The 25,370-nt window shown below is 27.7% G+C and overlaps 1 protein-coding gene across 1 annotated transcript in view; it reads right to left on the reverse strand.

The window, feature by feature from the left end:
• The window catches only part of LOC142325456 (homeobox protein six1b-like), a 187,625-nt gene extending 162,627 nt beyond the window's left edge, over positions 1-24,998 (reverse strand). Inside the window, exon 1 of the mRNA XM_075367249.1 lies at positions 24,392-24,998. Within this exon, the coding sequence (XP_075223364.1) occupies positions 24,392-24,990 (599 nt within the window). The 5' untranslated portion in view covers positions 24,991-24,998. The remainder of the gene's footprint in view (positions 1-24,391) is intronic.
• Positions 24,999-25,370: the final 372 nt, after the last annotated feature.

Here is a 25,370-nt window from a genome sequence, read left to right on the forward strand (position 1 = left end):
ATACAAAAAAAAAATACATCGTTTCGGGTTAGAAGCATTTGCTAAGTTCATATTTCTATTTTTAATTGTTGAAAAATTATTTAAGGATTCCCGTACTTTGTAACACGCTGTATATACGTATATCTATTTTCGTATAACAATGTATTCCTAATGTACAAAATAAAATTAGTACAATTAAAATAGTATTTGCAAACTTACGCTAGATTCATATAAATACTCTAATATATTCTCCGTAGTTTCAAATAGATTATATAAAAGTTACATCCAAAAGCAACTCCATTAAATTTCACTGTTTTAGTGAAATGGATTCGTAATGTCCGATTCCTCAATTTTAAGAAAAGGGAAAAACAGATTTGAAAAAAAGAGATTAAAGAAAAGTTTACCATAATTAAAAATTTTAGTTTAGACATCAATAATTTCTTTTATAAAAACCATATATATAATTTCTTCGTTAATAAATCTCTATGTGTGTATGCATATATAATATTTATAAATAAAGAACAAATAATAACTTTTCGCTTCAGATAAACCAATCATCATTAAGGAATTTCCTCTTACTTCTTAATTTTTAAATGTTACTTTTCTCAATTTTTATTTTCTACTCTAAAAATAAGAAAAACAATTTTGTAAACAAAATTACCCATATTTTAAACCAAAAGCACAATTTTAAGATTCTTTATCTCCCTTGAAGCGGAAGATAAAAATAAAAATTTAAGTAGCATCTGTTGATAAATTTCTTATAGTTTTGTTTAGAAAAATAAAATAAAAATGATGGTCTATCATTTGTCTATAGTTTTAGCAATACTCATTCGTGTGGGAGTGGTCATTTTCGTTAATTTAGATAATTTCAGATTTACCAATAAAAGATCACTATATATATATATATATATGCACACACACACACGCACGCGCACAGAGAGAAAGAGAGAGTGATTCCAAATTGCACGGCAATCTCTTTGGAGATGATTGTATATTCAAAAAAAGATCGTAAAAATATACATCAGAAAACGGTTCGTTAATCAGTTTTAACTAGCGAAACTTTGACTGCTGCTTTCAGCTCCCTCTGTGAAATTAAACCCTACTAAATTTTTATATTTATTTAGCGTATGGCATCAAAACACAACACCAATTACAGTCAAAAATTACAAACAAACATTTAATAAATTAATATAAGCTACTGATTCTTGAGTCGCCATCAGGAGTCCCTTCATAAGCTGTCCTAGGGCAAACTTCTGTGATGTGTTTAACAGTTTGATTTTCACCACAATCAGAAAGGGGCGTCGGTGCTTTACCCCATTTACACTGGAAATAGGCGCACTTAACATGCTGAGTTCGTATTCTGTTTAGCGTTGACCATGTCTTAGTGAAAAATCAAAACCCGGCGGCTTTTGAGTAATACACGGGATTTGGTTATTCTGATTTGCGGTCCATTCTTGACGCTAGGCGTTAGTTAAGTTAAATCCTTTCTCTGTGGCAGCAATTGCTGTTTTGATAGGTGGCTTTCTATATAGAAGGCGACCACGATTGGCAACCTCAATCTCCTCATGTATCGGTAGGTTTCGATTTTCCATAATCTTTTTGTACTCTCTCACAAGAGCGTTTGTACGGCGTAGGTTTGGGGTTGGTAAGTGGTTCAATACCGGAAGCTATTCCACAGGAGTAGACCTGATAACCCCGGCAATCATTCTCATAGCGTTATTAAGTTGAGCATCAATTCTATGAACATAAGGGCTGTTAAGCCACACTGGTGGACAATATTCAGCAGCCGTGAAGACGAGGTTCACAGCCGATGTGCGCAAAGTGGAAGCCGATGCTCCCCACGTTGTTCCACAGAGCTTATGTATAATGTTGTTTCTCGCTTTCAATTTCTCTGCAGTTTTCATTAGGTGCTCCTTAAATGAAAGCGTTCTAACCCTAATTAAATTTTTGGGGTATTAATCGAGGGGTAAATTTTGAATTTTCTTATGGTTTTTGATCTAAGAAATTGAATAAAATTAATTGATCCCAGACCTCTATCTCACTTAGTTTAAAAAAGGGGGTAAAACACGAAAACGTTTTTGAAAAAATACACTTGTTTAGGTTTGGAATAAAATAATTTTGTTAATTTACTAATAGACAAATAAAAATATCTAGTTAACTCTGTAGAGAAATTATTCTGAAAAAAATGATGTTAATAACGTCTATTAAAATTAAATACAAATTCCAGAAGTTCAACTTTAATAAAAAAACAAAACATACAAACCGGATAGGAAAAGTGATGCGATTTTAAACGGAACAATTTATAAATAAATACTAAAAATAAATTGAAAGACATCCTTCTAAAAAATATTAAAAATTCTTATTTTTTCGAAGGTTGGCAATAACAGTTGATCAACAATTAAGTTTACCTAGCAAGTTTATCTAGCATTTGAATATTCATTTGAGCGGTGTTTGTGCTGTTATTTTTTGGTCAGTAATTCACAATGGGTGATACCACAAATTTGTTTTCATTTCGAGAATTGACTGACATGTTATTAATTCATTGTAAATTAAATAAAAAATGATTGGCCGCTGTTTGAATACGAGAAAAATTATCCAGATTAACACAACATTAAGTAAAACATTTGAGACTACGGAGAGGCGAATTCGAGAAACAGGTGTGTTTAAACCAAAACGATTCGATACTGGTCGTGAACGTTTTGTGAGAAATGCCAACCCTAAAGAAGCAATACTTACTTAATGCGGTACAATTTTATCTCCCACCTCAAGCATCAGAAGATAGTCACATCGCTTTCATGTTTTGCAATCAAGTGTGTGGCGAACGTTACACACGTTTCAAGAGCAACAGTTATACCCATTCCATACAATACGTGTAAAAGAGTTATTACCACCTGATTTTGATAAACGGATGAAATTCTGTCGATGTTTAATTAGAAAATACGAACATTATCCCGATTTTCATAGTACTATTTTAAATGTTGATGAATCCTGTTTTACAAAAAATTGCGTAGTAAATTATCGAAACACTCACACTTGAGCAGAAGAAAATCTCCATCAGAGTGCTACAGGTCGTTTCCAATGCGCTTTTTCGTTTAAGTGTTGTGTGGTATTCTTTGTGAAAATCTCATAGGCCCTTTTTTCTTACCGCCAAGGCTCAATGGAGAGCGGTACTTGAATTTTTGCGAACAAATCTGATAGAACTCTTGGAAGATATTCCACTTGCAGATAATATGAAAATGTGGCTGTTCAATGATGGCGAACCTGCTGACTACTGTGATGTGATGAACGATTTAAATAACACATTTAGTAAGTAACGGATTGGTCGAAATGGACAAATAAAATGGCCGCCTCGATCTTCCGATCACGCCAGCGGACTTTTTCCTTTGGGGTTTGATGAAGTCGTTAATCTATTCCGCTCGTATTGGCAAATAAGAATTGAGATACCGTATAATAGAAGCAGCACCTAATATTAGGAATAATAATGATGTTATTAGACATGCCCGGCTACCATGGATTCGCCGAGTTAAAATATGCGATGAAAGAATTGTTTGCAGCTTTATCAAAAAACCATTTTGATATTTAATCAATTTTAGAAAAAAGGCAAAAAGTATATAATTTTAATTTTTTTATTCATTTTTCTTTATCATTGATAAGTTTTCTATTTGTTTTCATTTACATTATGTTCAAACATTGATGAAAATTGTTAGGTTTAAATTCGTATCACCTTTCCGATCCAATTTGAATGTTTTATTTCTAATTAAAAGTTGAACGTGTCAAATTTGTGTTTAATTTAATAGACGTCATTTAAATCAATTTTTTCAGCTCTAGAAAGTTAACTAGAAATTTTTATTTATTAGTAAATTAACCAAGTTATTTTATTCCAAACCTAAAAAAGTGTATTTCCCGACAAAACCTTTTAGTGTTCTATACCGTTTTCCTTAAAACCTAAGTAAGATAGAGAACTGGAACCACATCTATTCAATTTCTTAGATCAAAAACCGTAAGGAAAACCAAACCTACTCTTCCATTTGTACCCAAAGAATTTTAGTACGGCTTAATTTCAGCAGTGGGAGCAGGTTTAATTTCACAGTGGGAGCAGGGATAAATGTTTTTCGAGCCGGAATTCGCTAACGAACCTTTCTGATTAATATTTATAAGAACTTTTTTTTATATATATATATTTGACTGAAGAATCATTTTCCAAGAGATTGTTATGAAATTTTGAATCCTCTGTATATATTTTAACTTTTTTTTTTTTTTGAAAATGTGTTACTTTTACTTAAATAATTTCACTACTTCTCTATCTGTTCTTGTTGAATTTAAGGATATGTTCATCACAAAGATGAATACAAAATAAAAGCGAAGAGGATTAAGTTAAAATTACAAGAATATATTTTAAAGAAAACTTTTCATAATTTATAGGTAAATCATCCAAGAAAAAAATTTATTATTATTGCTTTGCATGAATAACCTGAAGTTTATAAATGTTTTTTTTTTTTTTTTTAAATTTATTGATTAATAAATTCTATTAAGACGATGCTATATTTTTGACCTATGTGTTACTATTACAATTTACCTTAAGATGAATTTTTCACACCACTGGTATTTTTTCACTAATTCTGGTAGCGTGAAATCCTAAATAACTAGAACGTTGTGTAGCATTACAGTAGGAAGACGTGAGACTCATCGCGCTAGCGTATTTTTTCAACTGAAAACGTTTTTGATATCCGTATTATATGAGGGTTTTATTAATAGTAATAACAATTTTTAGTTAGGTGCGTATTGTTTCTTATTCTTTTGACTTTCTTTTCACTACTTCTAACGTACTATATGATGAAGCGATATAAGAGCTTTTGCAATATTTTAGATTACTTGTTATAGTGAACGTGAAGTATGTAGTCTCGTGCAATGGCAAAAAGACAACAGAAATTTACTAAATTGATGGTAAATTATGATGCGTTTCATATAAATCATAAATTTGTTAAATTCATCTGATTAGTATATTTTAAAAGAATTATTTCTCTATCTATACCTTACAACAGTATAAAAATATTATCTTAATATAAAAATTATTGATATCAAACATACACAATTTATTTTTATATTTCGAAGAGTTTTATACTGGTTTTATTGTTATAGCTTCGGTAATATGATTTATTTATAACGTTTTTGCTCCTTCTCGGGTTTTAATTCTTTCTGGAACTGAAGTAAAATATTTATTTTTTTGGATGTATGATAACCGGAATACAGATTCTTCTATAGCATTTTTGTTAATTTTACATTAATTTAATTTTTTTAAGGAAGAATTGATCATTAAAAAATCGACAATCCTAATAAAATTTATTACAAGATTAAATTTTTACCGTATATAATAATTTTGTATATTAAAACTCAACCGAAGAAAAATGAAATAATATATTATTGTAGAATACGCAAATTTTACGTTTCGTTACTAGTAAAGCACGACTATATTCGTTTTACTGTAATTTATAATTCGATATATTTTTTCATAAAAGCTTAAAAAAAAAAAAAAATAGCAAATTGGCAAGTAGCCAAACTCTTTCGTTGCTATTTATTTATTTGTTTTTCAATGCACAGGTGATATATATGTTTGTAACACTGGTTAAAACAACATTCTACAAAACAATATATAAGCCATTTCTTTTGTAAGAAAATAAAATTCATACAATTATTATTTTTATTTAACACTTATAAAAGAATAAATTACAGGCTTCTAAGCTGAAATTTATATTTTAAAGTGCGTTTCACACGAATCATAAATTTCTTAAATTCATCTGATGAGTAAATTTTAAAAGAATTATACCTTGTGATAAGTATAAAAATATTAGCGTATATAAAAATTACTTATATCAAACAAAGATCTATGTGTTTTAGAAAGACAAATATTTTTACTGAGTTACTGAAGTACAATTTTATAAGAACTAATTATAAATAGAACAAAAAAAATCGATCAGATAAAACTATAAATTTACAAAAATTATGATAAAAGGTTAGATTATTTTTTAAAAGAGGATTTCATATAGTTTTTTAAGTATAAATGAAGTTTTTGAATAAATTTATATTCAGGGAAATTTTAGTCAAAGCGGTACACAAGAGATAAATATTAAAAAAAACGACCGACAAAAAAAAATATCGCTCTTTAATGTAGGATAATTACTAATATAGAGCTTGCGAGTGACAATTTTGTATATAGTATAATATTTTTAAAAAAGTTTTAATTTATTTAAACATATATATATATGTCATTCCCGGTGACGTAAGAATTCCAACGCGGGCTCATACATACAAATCGGTTCAGGTGTTGAGTTGCTACGGTGGAACAAACTTTTGGACAGTTGTTAAAAATTGCAAATTTTCAACCAGTTTTTCCAGCTCCTGCCAGATCACTCTCTCTTTCTCTCTCTCTGTGTGTGCGCGCGCGTGTATGTGTAAGCATATGCAATTACTGCTACCGGCTTGCCAGGCCTGTAGCTGCAAATGTAAGAGTAAATGTACCTGTAAATATGTAGTGCTGAACAGACTCAGGTCGACTACTCCTGAGATGTGTGGTTAATTGAAACCCAACCACCAAAGAACACCGGTATTCACAGTCTAGTATTCAAATTCATATAAACAGAATTGCCTTTACAAGGATTCAAAAATTAGAACTCTTTACTTCAAAAATCATCTGATTTTGCAATGAGTTTAACCACTACACTAACCCGGCACGTGGCAAATTGTTTAATATTATATTTTTTCTTCGATTACTTATGAAAAAAAAATCGATTTTTTGTTGTATTTCGATAAATATTTCATTTTAGCATGTTAATATATTATACACACCGGACGAATTTAAATCACTTTAAATGAATTTAAAACTATTTTTTTACGAAAAAAATATTTAAAAAATCAAATCAATATTTGAAATGAATTTGCTACTTAATTATTTCAGATATGAAAACTTGTAGTTACTTATTTATGAAATTAAATTTTAACTGATTGTAAATTTTTCTTCACCATCGATGAAAAAATTAAATCTAACAAGGATTGTTGAGAGTTTTTATATGATGTACAACCTTTTACTTCATAAAACTTTAATAATTTATAAAAATTAATAACAAAATTAGCTATTAACTAAGCTATATAAGAATTATATCAAGTTATAAAAATAAAATTAATTTTTTTTCTATTTTACTCTAGATAATAATTTTAGAAAATACTACTATTTCAACACCCCTATAATAATATTTAGTGTTATTGTTTAAAATTTTGCATACCCACTTTTTCATTGAATTATTCTATTTTAATAAAAGGATGTAAAATAAACTTCAGCCGTACACGACTAACTTAGAGAAAAAAATTACGCACATAATGTTGAGGTGCGGGAAACCCATAAGAAAAAAAAATTAAGAAGATTGATTGTGTATTACAACATATACTTTTTTTGTTTTGGTTACTGGTTATCAGATGTTCTCAAAGTAATCTTTGACTTAAAGCTAACGAAATAAGACTAAAATATTCTCTATTAAAACTAATCGGCCATTTTGAAATATATTGTTTGGTTTTTTTATTAAAAGCAATACTACTTTAATAAATTTATTTTAAATATATATATTTATTTCTTCCTATTATAATTTAAAGTAATTATAATTTCTTTCTATTTAATATTATTAATTTTAATTTCTTCACGGTAAGCGCTTTCGCACAGATCTCTGCTTCGTCAAAAAATATACATCTTGAAAAATTAAAAATACAGAACTACTTTTAAATATAATTTTATTTTATAACGGTGACTGAAATGGTAAATATATATCTGTATATTTTAATTTTGCATATTGAATTTTTTTAAATATATATATTAAATTCAATATATATAATTTTATAGTTCTGACGAAACAGAGATTTCTGGAAAAAATCTTTTTTTATTAACCTGCGAGACCACCGTTAGTTATTGCTTCAGAGGATGAGATGAATGACAACTTTTGTAGCGAGTGAAAATGACATGCCTGACCTGGATTCGAACCCAGGACACCCGGATGAAAGGCCGAGATGCTACCATTCGCGCCACGGAAATAGACTGGAAAAAGTGTCTAACGTAAAGAAAATTGGAATATCAAACAGTAAGTAGATGGTAAAATTTAGTGAAACTTAATGAATAAATTACAGTTTAAAGAAAATATAAAATTAATTTATGAAATTAAAAAATAATACGTAATATTCATTTTGAAATACAAAAACTCATTAACATTTTTTTGACCAGTTTATTTTTACAATCGGTGGTCATAAGGATTACCACCATAAGTAAAATTTTTGGCTAAGAGCAACATGTCAGGAGACCATCCAAAGATAGCCCACCTGCAATACAATATTAATAACATGCTTCACCACTCATGACACAAACGAAGCAATAACAAAACAAAATAATAAATAAAAGAGTCATCCAAGTAGAATTTTAAGTATTAAAGTCAGATTAAAACAAGAGAATCACAAAACAATAGTGTCACCAAATTCTCAGCAGAGAATCTGACTCCCGACTTAATTCAACCTGAAACTGAAAGTCAGTTTCAACATAATAAATATGTCAAATTCCACTACAGATTTTTAAAGTTTAAACTGTCTTTGATATAATAACCACATCATCCCACGGGCATGCATTCCAATTATAAACAACTTGTAATTAATAACTCGTAAAACAAATAACTCCATAATTTACGATGTAAATATATGGGGAGATAAGAAGGACAGATACTGTTATACAATTAATAAAACTCAAATTTATGAGGTTTTATAAAACAAATAGTCAATTAAAGATTATTTTAATTAAAATGTAATATGTCTTTGTAAAAAATAATTCAGTTTTAAAAATGTCACCTCGCAAGATATTACTGTGAATTTACCTTATTAATAATCATTAAGACTACTAAAGTCTCTTGCTCTAATACGTTGCCAAAAAACCGTAAATGAAAAGTATACCGTTTCAACATTTAAAAAAAAGGATTTTTTAATATTTTCTGACAATGCGTTTTACTTTGGCACCTGTATGCAATTATTTACACTTTGCAAAAGCATACACAAGAAATTAGTAATAGTTATTTTTATTTTACATCTTGTTAAAATAACAAAAGAGTACACCAAAAAATAAACTAAAAATATTTTTTTTATTTTAATTATTATATATGTAAAATAAAATAAAATTACTGCTTAAATTAATATACAGGCATATAATATAGAACAAACACTTAATTAAAATAACTGGCTACAAAAAATCTGACAACCTGAATGTAATAATTTCCTGGCATCGGTTATTTATTCTTATATAGTAGAAAGACAGACCTAGAAAAATTATAGACCTAGAAAAGGTATTCGATAACGTAGAGTGGAATAAAATGTTCAGCACTTTAAAAAAATTAGGGTTCAAGTAAGCGATAGAAGAACAATTACTACCAGGAACCAAACAGCAACAATAATAATTGAATAACTTAAGAAAGAAGCCTTAATAAAAAAGGGAGTCCGACAAGGATGTTCCCTATCCCCGTTACTTATTAATCTTTACATAGAACTAGCAGTTAATGATGTCAAAGGACACTGTAGATCTGAAGTAACAGTACAAGGTGAAAAGAAAAACATGCTACGGTTTGGTGATGATATAGTAATTCTAGCCGAGAGTAAAAAGATTTAGAAGAAACAATGAACGGCATGGATGAAGTCCTACGCAATAACTATCTCATGAAAAATAACAAGAACAAAACTAAAGTAATGAAATGTATTAGAAATAATGTAGATGAACCACTGAATATAAAATTAGGAAGAGAAAAGATTACGGAGGTAGAAGAATTTTGTTATTTGGGAAGTAGACGAAGTTGTTATTTAGGAATTACTAAAGATGGACGAAAACGGGGCGATATAAAATACAGAATAGCACAGGCGAAAGAGCCTTTACTCAGAAATATAACTTGTTTACATCAAAAATTAATTTAAACATCAGGAAAACATTTTTGAAAGTATATGTTTGGAGCGTAGCTTTATATGGAAGTGAAACTTTGACGATCGGATTACCTGGGAATAAAAGATTAGAAGCTTTTGAAATGCGGTGCTATAGAAGAATGTTAAAAATCCGATGGGTGGGTAAAGTGACAAATAAAGCGGTGTTGCGGCAAATTGATGAAAAAATAAGCATTTGGAAAAATATAGTTAAAACAAGACAGACTTATACGTCACATATTAAGACATCCTGGAGTAGTAGCTTTAATATTAAAGGGACAGATAAAAGGGAAAAATTGTACAGGCAGGTAGCGTTTGGAATATGATAAATTGTTAGGGATATAGGATGTAAGGGATATACCGAAATGAAACGACTGGCACTAGATAGGGAATATTGGAGGGCTGCATCAAACCAATCAAATGACTGAAGACGAAATTAAAGTGGATATACATGAAAAAAATTATCTAAAATTTATTTTTTGGGGTACGGGTAGTTTCATGATGAATCTTTATTATAAAATTATCATTATATGTTTAAATAAGCCAAAAAAAGTATTAAAAATTCAAAAAATCGGGGTTTTATGCTTCCGCAGCTCCAAAATCAAATTCCAAGAAGATTTTTTGATTTTTCTCCGTTTATTATGTTAAATGAAAGAAACCAAAAAATCCACTGAAACATGTAGAACCAATAACAAGTTATCTAAGATTTATTTTTTGGGGGTGGGTTTGAATTACAATGGAATTTTATTTTAATATTATTTTTAAAAGTTTATTGCTAGTTTAAAATTATTAAAAGTTTAAATAAATCAAAAAAGTTTAAAAAAATCGAATTTATTAAACTTTGATCGGCTCCCCCAACCCAAAGTATTTTATTTTTGGGTCACCTGTACTACTACTACTATGTCTAGGAAGATATAAAAAAAAAGGTCAAACGTTTTTAGGAAAAGGGTAAATGTATTGGGAAATTACTTTAAAAATAGTAAGATTATTTTAAAGAATACTTGTATGAAATGAAATTAATATAAAGTGGGGTTATATTTTAATGATTTTGAGAAAATTTACTCCAAAACCCCCCTGGAGATGAGACAAAAATTTTACAAAAAAAGTGTCTCATATACAAGAGACTGTATACAAAATTTCATCAAAATCGGTTTTTCGAGTGCAAAGCTATTAAGCTTAAACACGTCAACATACGTATATTTACGTACGTACGAACATTACCCCCATTTTTGAAGGGTTCTGGGGGTGATGAACCGCCGAGAAAAGAAAAAAAAAACAAAAAGGTAATTTTTTGACTGATTAACATTCTTTCCTTCTAACAGAGCTGATGCCAGGAAACTAAATCTTTCCTAGAGTAAGCCTGACGCGTATAATAAAAACAGCTTAATTTATTTTAGATGAATCTCTAACAACAAAAACCAACATTGTTACCGAGTAAAATTTAATCTAAGAATTTATATGGGTGTATTACAATAATACACCATTCATTTTTTAAATGAAAATTATACTTCAATTAATTTCAATCCATTAATACATAATTTATCCTTGGTATAATTTTTGTATGATGTATGTGATAAAACCGTAACAGTGGAAGGCAGCTGGGCTTGAGTCACAATTCACCTAGTTGGTCTAGTGGTGAACACGTCTTCCAAAATCAGTTGATTTGGAAGTCCTGCGTTCAATTCCTAGTAAAACATTTACTTTTATACGGATTTGAATACTAGATCGTGGATACCGATTGTTCTTTCCGAAAGTGTTCTTTCGTGGTTGAGTTTCAATTAACCACACATCTCAGGAATGATCGAACTGAGACTGTGCAAGACTACACTTCATTTACACTCATACATATCCTCATTCATCCTCTGAAGTGTTATCTGAATGGTAATTACCGGAGGCTAAACAGAAAAAGAATGAAATGGCTTGAATCACCAAGTTCATAACATTATCCAAGATACTAAGCACCCCGTTTCAGGATTATTAAAAAAATGGAAGAGACCAACAGTTTCCTACTGCCTTTACTGATCAAAACATACGGCTGCACATCAGTACACCAAGTCTATCCAAAATTAAGAGTGAATTATTCAATTTCGCAAGCGATACTTTCAATTTGTATGACAAGATTTGTATATGTAACTAATATCATTACTCTTAGGGAAAAGAAAACTTCTTTAAATTTTACAAAAGCCTTTATAGTTTTATAAATATAGTTAGCTACTGAGATCGGCTTTTCGGTCTTTGAAAGCTGTACAGGCCATTGCACCCTCTGGATTACGCTCCCATCAAAACAAGTAAGTATTATTCCCAAGTAAGTATACCTCAATTAAGTATTAATAAGATAAAATAAACTTAAAAACGAAAATAAACAAATAAAACCATCTTCAAAATAATCACAATTAATATTTAAAAAAAATAAAATAGTATATTTTTTTTTCAATTCTTCTTTAAATTTCTTGGTAACTGAATTAAATACAATTACCGATGATTAAAAAAGCCCTAATTTACATCTAAAATCAAATATTTTTAATTTTCAAAGAAGAATCGAATACTTATTTGATTGTTTTTTAATGCGGTTACTTTTATAGTCGATTTTATCTTGTTTTTAAATTTCATCAGTTTACATTTTTCAGTTATAAAATTTATTTAAAATACGGTTGACTACAAAAGGTTATATCCATTAGGAAACAGTCGTTCCCAGAAAAATGCTTAGGCAGAAATCTAACTCCTTGATAACGATAAAAAAGAAATACACATAAGGTATTACAGCGTAACATTAAGGAAAGCTTTCTTGAATACAAGAAATTTTAATAAATTTTACTTTATTTATTTTTTATAAACTTTGTTTATTTTTTTTAGGTTATCATATTAATTTTCGTAAAAACTCATATGAATGTACAATAATATTAAGACTATGTTTTATTAGAATCCCTAAAACGATCCGATATTAAATAATAATGAGGAAAAAAATCTTCAAATTGTTTATGTAGATAAAAGTTTTCGTTTAACATTTTTAAACGCACTTGAAAAAACTTAAACAGGACTATAAGAGGCAAAATTTAAATCAACCTATTCCATGAATATTAAGCTTGAACATACGTAAAAAAAATTATATCCGTTATAAGCGGATAATTTTTTATACTGAACAAATACAAAAATTAAAAAAAAGTTTCCGAAATGTCAATTAAACTGCGTAGACGGGATAAGTGAATTCTGTTATCGGATTTATATACGAGTATCATGCCGATTTAACCCTTGAGTTATCTATGATCGGCTCTATTTCTTTGATTCCCAGTATAAATAATTAATTTTACACCAAAAGAAGGATCGGAATCCCTATTCAAAACAAAAAATAAAAATTAGGTAAAAATTTAAAAAATTTTTGATTAAAGATTTATTCTTGGAAATTTGTAGTCATTTGCAAAAAAAAGTTTAAAAAATTACGGCCGGTAATGATGAACCTTCTTCAGTATTTTAAGAGGCATAAAGTCAATGTTTTTTTTTAATTTAAAAAAAAATACTCTGCTACTTTAATTAAAATAAGTTATCCGTTATCGAGCTAATTCATAATAAAAACAACATATGTAAAAATGATTGATTCGTTGAACGTACAGATTTTACCATAAAATTACAGTATTAGAAAAAGAAAATTATAGGAATTTTTTCCACACAATAGACGTTAAGTTAATATTACTGGTTAATTTATAGTCATTAACAATACCGCTTCCGCGATCTTCGTGACGGAGTAGTAGCGACTCAGTCTTTCATACGGAAGTTTCGAGTCGAATCCCGGTCAGGCACGCCAAGTTTTATTCGCTAAAAAATTAATTATTATGATTAAAATTCATTATTAGAGAGTTTAGTCTGTGGTTGTAGAGTTATTAAATAAATTTTCAATAATTATAACAAGAAATTAGCATCCATCTTAGAAATATTTTCTGGTCGATTATTTACAATCGATTTGATAAAAAAAATACTACTTATAACAACGATAATAGAATTTGAACTTCTAAAATCGATGTGCTAGCCTAAATCTTCTATATATATATATATATATATATATATATATAAATGAAATGTTTGTTTGTTTGCCCCGTGTGCGTTCCTGTACCATTCATCTGATTGCGATGAACTTTGGTGAGTTGTTGTGAGCACGCACGCAAAGGTTTCTGAATTAGTTTGGAGCCGCTAAGTAGCGCTAGGGTAGAGATATTTCGAAAAATTGTATTTATCGTCCAATCTGGTTCATATTCAGAATATGAGTTACTTACATCGAAAAAATAACTCCGCAAAAAATGGACCCGCTAAATGGCGCTGGGATTGAAATATTTGGAAAAATTACATTTATGGTCCGATTTGGCTCACATGCAGAATATATATTAGTTTCGTGAAAAAAAAATATTTTTGCAAAAATGAATCCGTGAAAAGAAATATTTTGCAAAAAATGGACCCGCTAGGTGGTGCTGGGATCAAGATATTTCGAAAAATTATATTTATGGTGCCGATCTGACTTATATTACTTCAGAATATATATTATTTATGCGAAAAGAAAAATATTTGCAAAAACTATACCCGGTAGGTAGCGCCCGGTGGCAAGATATTTACGAAACAAATATACAAACAGACTTTCTTCTTCTACATATATAAAAGGCAATGTTCCTGTGTGTATAAAAGGCAATGTCCGCTGTAGACTAAAACATTAGTGGACCGATTTACGCGCGGGTTTTTGCAAAATGGTCCACGTTTTCCGAAGAAGGTTTAAAGCTATTAAAATCCTCGATCTGATCAGTAGAAAGAAAGTTAGGGGTATTTTGAACCGATTATTGTGTTTAGAGAGTAGTTTGAATAAAATCCGATAAATAGTGCTGTTTTGAAAATTGGATTTATTATCATACTGACTTTTAAAAAGTGAAAGGTTAAATTTTGCGAAGTTCCGTAATGTTCAGTTTTTTAATGTTTTATCAAAATTTCAATTGTGTTTATTTAATATGTATATATAGTCAAATCTAGCAATAGCGAATCATTGCCGGGTCTGCTAGTTCCCAAATATTTTTTAAATCATCTGTTTATTCTGTTACCGAACTATTTTAGGTTACCAAATAAGAAAAATAAATAGTTACAAGAAATTGTTGAGCTTTTCTGAAGATAAGCGCGTACTTAATTAGAAAAACGATTAAAAAAGCGTTTTTGGTACCTTCGTCACCGAGCGAAGTATATTTTATTTTACGATACCGAAAAAGTACAAAGTACCTTCACTCTGCTCACCAAACAAACCGGTCGCATATTAAACATCATTACCTACAGTGAAAGCGACTCTGACCGGTGGTGTCTTTTGTAATTCAGGTGTTTAAAACTCCATACTATAAGAAAAATTTAGTAGTACTGACCAAAAAAATTGATGTATTTCTTTCTATCTTGAGAAGAGTATCCTTTACGCAACATTTTAAAAATAAAAAAACAAAATACTATATAAAAAAATTTACAAAACTCAGGTGTTAGAAATACCCAAACATCGCAACTGATATTTACTGAATTACGTCAATACAACTATAAAAAGGGCAAATAAAATATTTATTATATAAAAAAAGAAACCGTATGATTTTTGATGATGAGATTGTTTAAAGCTGAAATGCTTTAACACATTTCACGGGTACTAAGTCGTTACAGATAATAAACTCTTATTTTTAATTTTTTTTCCCCCGATTTAAGTACATGTGTTATTTGCATTAGAATGATAAATTTAATGCGTTAAATCAAATTCGGTAAAAGACAGATTCAGTGATATTGGTATAATATAAATACAAATTATTTGTATACATACAAGCTTTTCTGATATGTTACAGAATTCTTTTCTGTTATATAACAGGTTTTATAATGGATAAATGTGTTTATTTTACCAAAAATTTCTAATGACGTAGACGAACAATAAAAAAAAAATTTAATATCAAATCATACAAATATTATAACCGCATTTTATAAAAATAAAGATTAATATACATAGACCAGATTTATTACAAATAAATATGCCTTTAATGATATATATTTTATTCGTTTTTTGCAAAGAAAAAAATTACATCGAATTGCAAGTTTTGAAAAAATATATTTTTTTATGAATGACAAGTTCTAGAGACCACATTTTACATCATTTTTTTGTCATAAATATTATATTTTATCGCTTAAATTATACGCGTATGGAATTCTTTAATGAGCTATAATCATATATAAAATAGTTTCACAACCTAAAAAACACTCACTAAAATATCGAATAGTTCATAAAAACCTGCCACTGTATGTCTTAAATTATTCACTCACTATATTTTTAATTTAAGCCTGCTTAAATTTAATCGTTAATTTATTTTATTAAAATTGGCAACTTTCTATAAATCTATGATGTAATAAGACGATGCAAAATACCAGAACCGAATACAGATCCGAAAATCAGATTCATAAACGATTGAATTAAAAGCCCGTATATTCATAACGACTACGGCCTGATAGTAATTTCAATCAAATCATAACGAATCAAAGACTTGTTAACTTTTATGAACAAAAATAAGCATCGATTAATAAATAATATATTCTTTAATTTCTAAATCACCCTTTGTATTACGATATAACATGAAGAAATACATAAAAACAAAATTAAACATCATATAAATAAATTTAAAAAAAAAATTATATTTATAATGAAGTGTGAAAATCTCTTCATAAAAATTGTGTTTTATTTTTTTAACAATCAGAAATGTAAAAAAATATTTCAGTAAATTTATTTTTAGTAATTTTAATGTAATAATTTAAAGTAATAGGCTAAAATTTTATTTTTACAAACGGGCCTATTTTTATTAAAAAAAAAAAAACTATAGTTTTAATTATTTATAAAAATTAACATCTATCGTTATCAAAACCAAACAACAGAGCTGTTTTTAAGTAACTCAACACAAAATTTGGGCTTACGAAAAAAGAACCTTATTACGCTTCTGTTATATTCGATTTTAATTAATTACAGAACCGCTTAAAAGGTTTTTCTATAAATTTATTTAAAATAAAATTAAATGATTTTCTTTTATATAACTAATCTTTACTGAGCCCATAAATTTAAAAAAAATTAAATGAAACAAAAAGGTTAGATCTTCTGCATATTTATTAAAAGCGTTCAAATATATTGTAGAATAATTTCCAATGACACCTAAATTTATTTATTTTTAATATGGATTTCACGTACCTCTATTATTAAATTTTATACATTGTGTTGTTGCTCTAATGATTTTTCTCATAAACTGTCAAAGGAAATGTCGGGGTAATAATATACTATTATGTTACGAGTTCAATAAAATATTTATTTATACGTCCTTAAAAAATTAAAACATTTTTAATTAAATCTCTATTTTATACAAAAATTTAATTCCACAAAAATATAATTTTTTACGTTAAAATATTAAAAATAAATCGTTTACGATGAGTAAAAGAATTATTATATTATTAAAAGATCGTATGATAAATAAAAAAAATAATTATGTTAATAGAAGCAATAAACCAAAAAGATGCGCTCATAATAATTTACTAAAAATTATTTTCTGGGAGAAAAATTTAATAACTTATGGAAATGATGGCTTCTATTATTATTTTCGAATAATAATATTTTATAAATAAAAAATAAATAAAAGAAGGCAAGTTAAAAAGAAAATAAAAAAATTAGGTAATATTAAAATTAGATTAAGAAAATAATAACAATAGCATTACAAAATAAACATTAAATAATCGACTGCACAAGCGAGTACAATCATATAATTACATCGCTTATTATTTAATTGCTTTTTAAATTACCCCGGTAATTCAATAAACTACGTCTTTCTCACGTAAACTTAAACGAAATGAATTACTTTTTTCCAAGTTATAATAAATTAATGAAATAAAAATGTAAGAATAATAAAACTTAACTGAAAAAATAACACATAAAAACAAATAATTTAAATAGATAATCACGAATATTTATGCAAATTTTTTTTAATTATACAGTAAAAACATTAAATTTTATCCAAGACTGACGAATGTAACTTACGTATGCCATTTTCAGATTTTCAGTTCTTTTATATCCGTTTGTTTTAGTGGCGTTCGAATAATTCAATGGATATTAATCTGTTTATTTCCGTAAAATATATAAAACAAAGATAGACAGATCTAATAATTTTAGTAAATATTCTTTAAATCATTTAATGAAAATACAATCCTTTTACGGAATTTCATACTGAAAATCTTAATTAAAATTACTATCATCTGAGAAAACTACAAAATAAAAACAAAAAAAAATAAAAGATGGATAACCGAGAAAATTCTCCATAATTGAGAGAAAACATATTATAATAAATGCAACTGTTTTGTATATTTTGTAAACTGTACTGCGTACAGTTAGCAAATATTTGTAAATAAAAATGTATTATTTGTATAATAAAAATATTCTGTTAAAATTAAAAAAAAAAAAATGATAACTTCCGTTGAATAATTTCACAAATTTTTATTCTTCAGATAAAACCCTTTTTTCTTTATGAAGAAGCAGAAATTTCTGCGAAATACTCAATGGAGGATATATATTCCATCAGTTAGAATAAAAATATTAAATTAAAAAAAAATATGATAATTATTATGTTCTTGTATTAGGATAAAATTTGTTAACTTGAATAAAAATATTCACAAAACAAACATAGTTTTTCAACTTTAAAATAGAACTTTATTATTGAAAAATTAACATCGGTTTAATCTTTTACAATGAGTTTATTCTGATCTGACAGAATTTCAAAACAATCCAATCCCTTTGCTCAGTCGGGCCTAACCAAATTTTAATTTTATAAAAAAATATATCAAAAATTAGAACTTCAACTGTTTACAACAAGAGGCAATAATTTTTTTTTGTATCTATTTTTAGTATATTTCTACTGTTAAACTATTACCAAGGTATATTTATTTCTACTTAACTATGATTAGTTCAGATAGGGGATTTGTTTTAAAGTTAAAACTAAATAAAATAGTGAAGGAAACTAACATTTTCCAGAGTTTAAAACAAAATTCTAATTATTAAATACCAACTATAATAAAAAAAAATAAACGGTTACAAGAAGTATATTTAAAAACAGTTTAACTCTACAACAAATCATAAACTTATACGTGATGAAAAATCATCTGAATTCATCTGTTTTTTTGTTGATTTTATCCAACCGGTTTTAACAAACCGGTCGGTTTATTTTTCGGTTAATGAATAACATTTATTATCACTATTAAATAATCTCTTTTAGGATTTGAAACTGTAAATTAAAATAATTCTCAATCTTTCAGAATACGAAATTTTCTTTATATTCTATATTAAATTAGTCCTGAAACCGGGAAGGTAAATTATCAAAACGGTACAATTTTAAAAAACTGTGAAAATAAGACCACAACTACTTACAGATAAGAGTTGTAACTCTATGATCTGTTATTAAAAAAAATCGTTAGCCTTGGCGCGGTATAGCTTAGGAAATACGTCGATCGGTAAACGATCAAATTAATAAGTATAGTAACGAATTGACGTTTTCTTACGATATAATCCATTTTTTCTACGATTTATTTTTTATAATTTCAAAAACATATAAACTCACCGCTAAATAATTATGCAAGAATCATTTTTAATTGTATTTTATAATAATATATAAATCTCTAAAATTTTTCTTTATACAGTGTAACATTTTATTTGAGTAATTTATTAGTAAACAGACCTAAAGTTCTATACACCACAGAATGTCCTTGAAACTACGAAGTTTATACAGACATTCCACTAAATCTCAGAAAACTGCCGGTCCTATTAGTATGATTTATCAACCGCTGTACTTAATATATTTTATGGAATTTATAAACGTATAAATTTCAAATGTAGAATTAACTGGATAGTTTATCAGGTAATCGAACGAGCAGTGCGACTTAAACCGAATGCGTGTTGAAATTTTATTACGTCGCAGTAATATTTTGAGTGGGTGACTAAATCACGTGCTGGCAAGAAATATACAGTAGTACTCTTGCCAGTACGTCGGAGCTTAAACCATTCTTATTTACAATCGGATTGGCTTCGATTCATTCTGATGATATCACACAATAAAAAAGGAAATATTTCTATTTCACAGTTTTTCAAAATCCTTGACGGAAGTTTTCATAACCTATATATTTATTTACAGATGTAATTAATAGATTACGGAAGTTTTATCTGTAAACTGTAAAAATACGGTAATTTTCAAGATTTTTAATAAAAATAAAATTGAAAAAAAGCAGTTTATATGTTAGCCGTGTAATAAAATATGAATTGTATTAAAATGTTTTCTCATAAGAAAGAAACAAGAACGATATGAAAAGTGGAAACGACTACGAAAAATACTAGGCTCTTCATCTTTACCCAATTAAGTTGACACAAAATCTACCGAAAGAGTGGATGAAAAATAATTTTGGTAACAATAAGAGAAAAATTTAATTTTGTTAGCGGAATCCTCTCGCTCCAAAATATATGTGGGAATTTACACAATCGTGTACCAAATAATATTTTTAAAATTAACTTTTTTTATTTAAATTGTGCCCGCTATATCGTATAGGGAAAAGAAGCTATCTTTTTCGTGAACATTAAACATTTTTTTTTGTTATTTTATTATATCGATAATCAAATTATAAATATTTAATAATTTATCAGATATACTAATTTTTTTCCTTTTAAAGTAATATTAAACTATTCTACTCAAAAATATAAAATTGAAATTTATTTTTAAATATTTGTTTGTAATTATTTTCATAATTGATTAGTATTAAATCACCTCGAAGTGAAATACTTGGAAATTTTTTTTATAATTACCTTTCGTGCCAATATTTTTACAGGAACGATAATAATGTATATTTACATCCTGACCCCCGTAGCGGAAGATACCCCCACATTGTGACGATTACGGTCGCCAGAGTGAAGCACTTTTATTAAATACTGTACTCGATCGATTTCAAACGATTCTAGTTTCTTGCCTCGAAGAAATGATAGTTATTATCCGCCACTTTGTTCCCAACAAATCTTCGTATACGTAGTCAGCGCATGATAATGAAAAAACGTTTCATAACAAAAGACGCAACCGATCTGGAGTTAAAAGGACATTACAAACCCCCTTTCCCAGCGTTATCGGGGGGGGGATCAATAAACTATACAAGAACGCAAAACTATAAGTTAATATGTTAACTGTAATTGAAATAAAATTAAAGATCCAACTGTTAACGCCAAAACGGTATGAGAAAATTTTGTGATAAAATATTCTCCTTGCATTTGAGGAAAGATATAATTATTTAAATTTAAAATTATTATTAATGAGGGTATAAAAAACTAAAACCGTAAAAGAATTCTATTTGTGTAGCAGATTTTTTTAATGACGGGGGGGAGAAACCTTCAGATATGTTCTGTCAATAACGGAATAACCAGCATTTGTTTCATAAAGTAAATAGTACTAAAATATGTTTTTCAGATGTTCTGATTAACTTTAAGATTCTTTTGTAATTCTAATTACCTATATTTTAAATAAAACTGTTGTAAATGTAAGATCTGAAACTATAGTAACTTATTGAAAGGCTCTACTTTTTAATAATTAAGAATACCCATAAATAAACAAAGAGATGTTTAAAAATTAAAATAATCTACAAAAAAATATGTTAAGAAAGATTTTTAGGACCTAAACAGAGAAGGAAACCTGGAGAATAAAAAGTAACACCGAAACAAAAAATAACGAAAAAAATTAAATTTCATAAGAAAGAAAAGATTAATAGTTTATGTGTATATTTCATGAATGAAGAAAGAAAATATTCGAATTTTTTAATAACAGAAAAATAAAATCAACTTAGAAGCCAGAAAATTGATAAAACACAGATATTTAAAGAGGAAATTCGGTATAAGGAAATTTTTTGGAAAAATCCAAAAATTATTCTTTGCGAATAAAGTAAAATAAAACTTTTAACGGAATCCGTAATGGCATAAAAATAAATTGTAAAAACTACTTATTATAGGATTTAAACTTTTCAACAACAATTAACAAATTTAGTTTTATATTTGTCTTTTAACGACAAAATTTAAACAAAAAAAATAATAACTTTATATAAAAAGAAAAATTTAAGAATATCATTTTGTTTACTCTTTGAAATTGTAAATTTGACGTTTTAAAATTAAAATTATATTTCAAATCCGGTTTCTTATTTAATTTAAAGAATGAAAAGTATATTGAAAAGAGACTTTAATCATTTTAAAACGATATGAAGCCGGTTTAAAAATAATTAATAATTTTTAAAATTACCCCTTTTAAATTCTTGTCGAAAATTTTTCAGTTTAAAGTGCTCTCGTTTTTAACGATGATGAATCATGGTATTTCAACTTTCTTTGTCGCAAGATATCATTTTTAGCGCGGATATTACACAAGATTATATACTCTTAATAAAAACCATTATATTTATTAATTAATATGAAATAAAAAATAAAATATTTATATTTTTAGTGTTACAAAGGATTTAAAAAATGAATCTCTTTTTCTTAATAAAAACAATCTATTATTTTTAATTTTCCATGATATTTTCAATTCTGGAAATATCAATAATTCTCTTTCTAATCCTTGACATTGCTCCTTTTACCATGCCAAAAAGTGTAATATATTTTATTTTAAAATTTCTTTCATAAAAGAACTGTTTTTTAAGTTTTTTTTACATAAAACAGCTGATTTTTTCAAATGTAAATTCTATAATAAGGTAAAATTTTACCTTCATACTAATAAACTTCAGTTTTAAATTTCGGAAAACTTGTAATTTTTATCCGGCAATTGAAAAAACTTGAGAAATTTTCTGATTTGTTACAGTCATTTGAATCAATTTTTTTTTTGCCAAATTATAATTTCTCTTATGTACAAAATCAAAGGTTCTCCTTTTCAGAACGGCGTGAGGAAAGAAGACACAGTTAATGGTATACAATTTGTAATGAAGATGAATTAAAATCATGTGATTCTTTTTTTTAAATGAAGAATCATTATTAAAAAACAATTAAATAAGATGTTATTGCATAATAACCGATAATAATTTCTGGAATATAATTTCGTAAATGCAATAAAATTTTATCGATATCAAATTAAGCTCATAAACTATCATAAAACTGTATAAAAGTGCAATAAATATATAGTAATATAGATTTAATAATTTAATAGATTGCTATTCTAAAAAGCACTGTATAAAAAAAGTATTACTAATAATTTATATTATTTAAAGGAAGTTAGGATTATAATCTGAATCAAAAAAAAAATATTAGCAAAAAAATTATTATACATATTATTAATAATTGGCTTCATTAAAAAAAGTTAAATTATATAATTTTTTGTTAAAATTATTACCGAGGTCTTCAATGAGGGTTATTTGCTGGTGAAAGAAATATAACTTTTTAAATCTAAATTTGAATCCATCTTGTTGTAAATTAGTCGAATATAAAAATGAATCGATCAAATAATTGATTACAGTAATTTATAGTTTTGATTTAATTTTTTTTATTAAAATTCTAAACGAAAAAAAAATTGTATTAAATTTCTTTATCAACTAATAAAGATTTTATCTATTTTTAAATATTAATGCGTCTTGTAATTTATTGATGTAATTTTTTAATAGTTTAATTACACTTTGAAAACTGAAAAATTAATTTAAACGGATTTTTCTAACATATTTTAACAACAATAATGATAGGCTATTAATAGGTATTAGGTAATTGTTAACAATATAAAAATGTTTTAGTGTAATATTCTATCACACACGCTGTAATATTTGACATAAAAGATCTAAATGTTTAACAATAAAACTATCATTTTAGGTAATTAAATATAGTAAATGTTTTGATTAATAAACATACCTCCAAACTTATTTTAAACAGAAAAAAATTAATAAAATCATGAATATTTTTATTAAAAAATTCTGTGAAAATGATTAATATTTCTTTAATTAATTACCAGTCTCTTTAGTAACCAGTTTAATAATAAAGTACAATACGTTTAAAAATTATTTTTTTAGGTTAATCAACATAAAAATAACATTAAAATTTTATGAAAGTAATTTTACCTAATATAATTTGAAAGTGTTTTTGTTAAAAAAAAAAATAATAAATTCTTTCAGATATCAATTGGCGATTTAACCCGCTATAAACAATAAAAAGTTATTTTTTATTAAAATGATTTAGCGCAGCTGTCATTGATGTGCCTGTAATGAGAGCACGATTTCAGAATACAGCTGTTATTATGAATGAATAACAAACATAGGCTTAGGTTAGGGACAAGTTAAACTAATTTTTTGTTCTTTTTCTTGTTAGATTTAGTTTTACGAATACAGATTTATTTCTAAACGGTTTATCACTAACGATATAAATATGAATAAAACTCACCCGTCTTTCTGTTCCGCAGCTCTGTCACGTTGTCGGCGATTTTTGAACCAGTTAGAAACTTGTGTCGTCGTAAGACCTGTCGCCTCCGCCAACTCTCTTTTCTCTCTCGGACTCGGATAAGGGTTGTGGCTGTACCAATCTCTAAGAACAGATCTCGATTTTTCTTTGAAACAATAGCTAGTCTCTTCACCGTCCCAGATCGTACGGGGTAAAGGAAATTTACGACGTACTCTGTATTTACCGACCGCACCTAACGGTCTACCTCTAAGTTTTTCGGCTTCTACGTAATGCGCTTTAAGCCATAACGCTTGTAATTTCGGATGGTTATGCGGTGAAAACTGATGGCTTTCCAATATACGATATAAGTCCTTAAAATTTCCACGGTGAAAAGCGACCATAGCTTTTGCTTTGAGCACGCTCTCGTTTTTATGTAATTTTTCACAGGCCGGCAACGACCACAGAAAACGACCTAAACGTTCGATATTACCCGATTGCTGAAGCACTTCGCAGACGCAAGCGACTTGTTCTTGAGTAAAACCGAAGCTGGGTAGCAGCGGAGACATGCTGGTCCCCGGGCTAGGGGTTTGATAGTGGTGCATGTCACTGACACTAAACACCCGCACCACACGGCTCACAACACTACACTGAACGTCTACCGTCGACTCTACCGTTTCTATCCCGCTTCACCTATTGGCCGGAGGCGTGGCTTAACAGTCCGACTCTCTGTACGTATTCTATTGGCCCTTTCTAACCCCACCGTACGACCGCCTCGATTTATTAACAAAGAATAACTTGTTTAATTAATTTCTACCCCTCTACGACATACAGTATATCGCGTCACGGGAAATCGCTGTATAATCCCTTAACGCATTTAGAGCCCGACTTCAAAGAATTTTATTTACAAAGAAAAGCTTATTCGATGTGAAAATATAAGTAGAATATAATTTTAATAATGTAAGGTGTGTTTAAAGGGTAAAAC

Source organism: Lycorma delicatula, chromosome 5, assembly GCF_047948215.1.
Source record: "Lycorma delicatula isolate Av1 chromosome 5, ASM4794821v1, whole genome shotgun sequence".
NCBI lineage: Eukaryota > Metazoa > Arthropoda > Insecta > Hemiptera > Fulgoridae > Lycorma > Lycorma delicatula.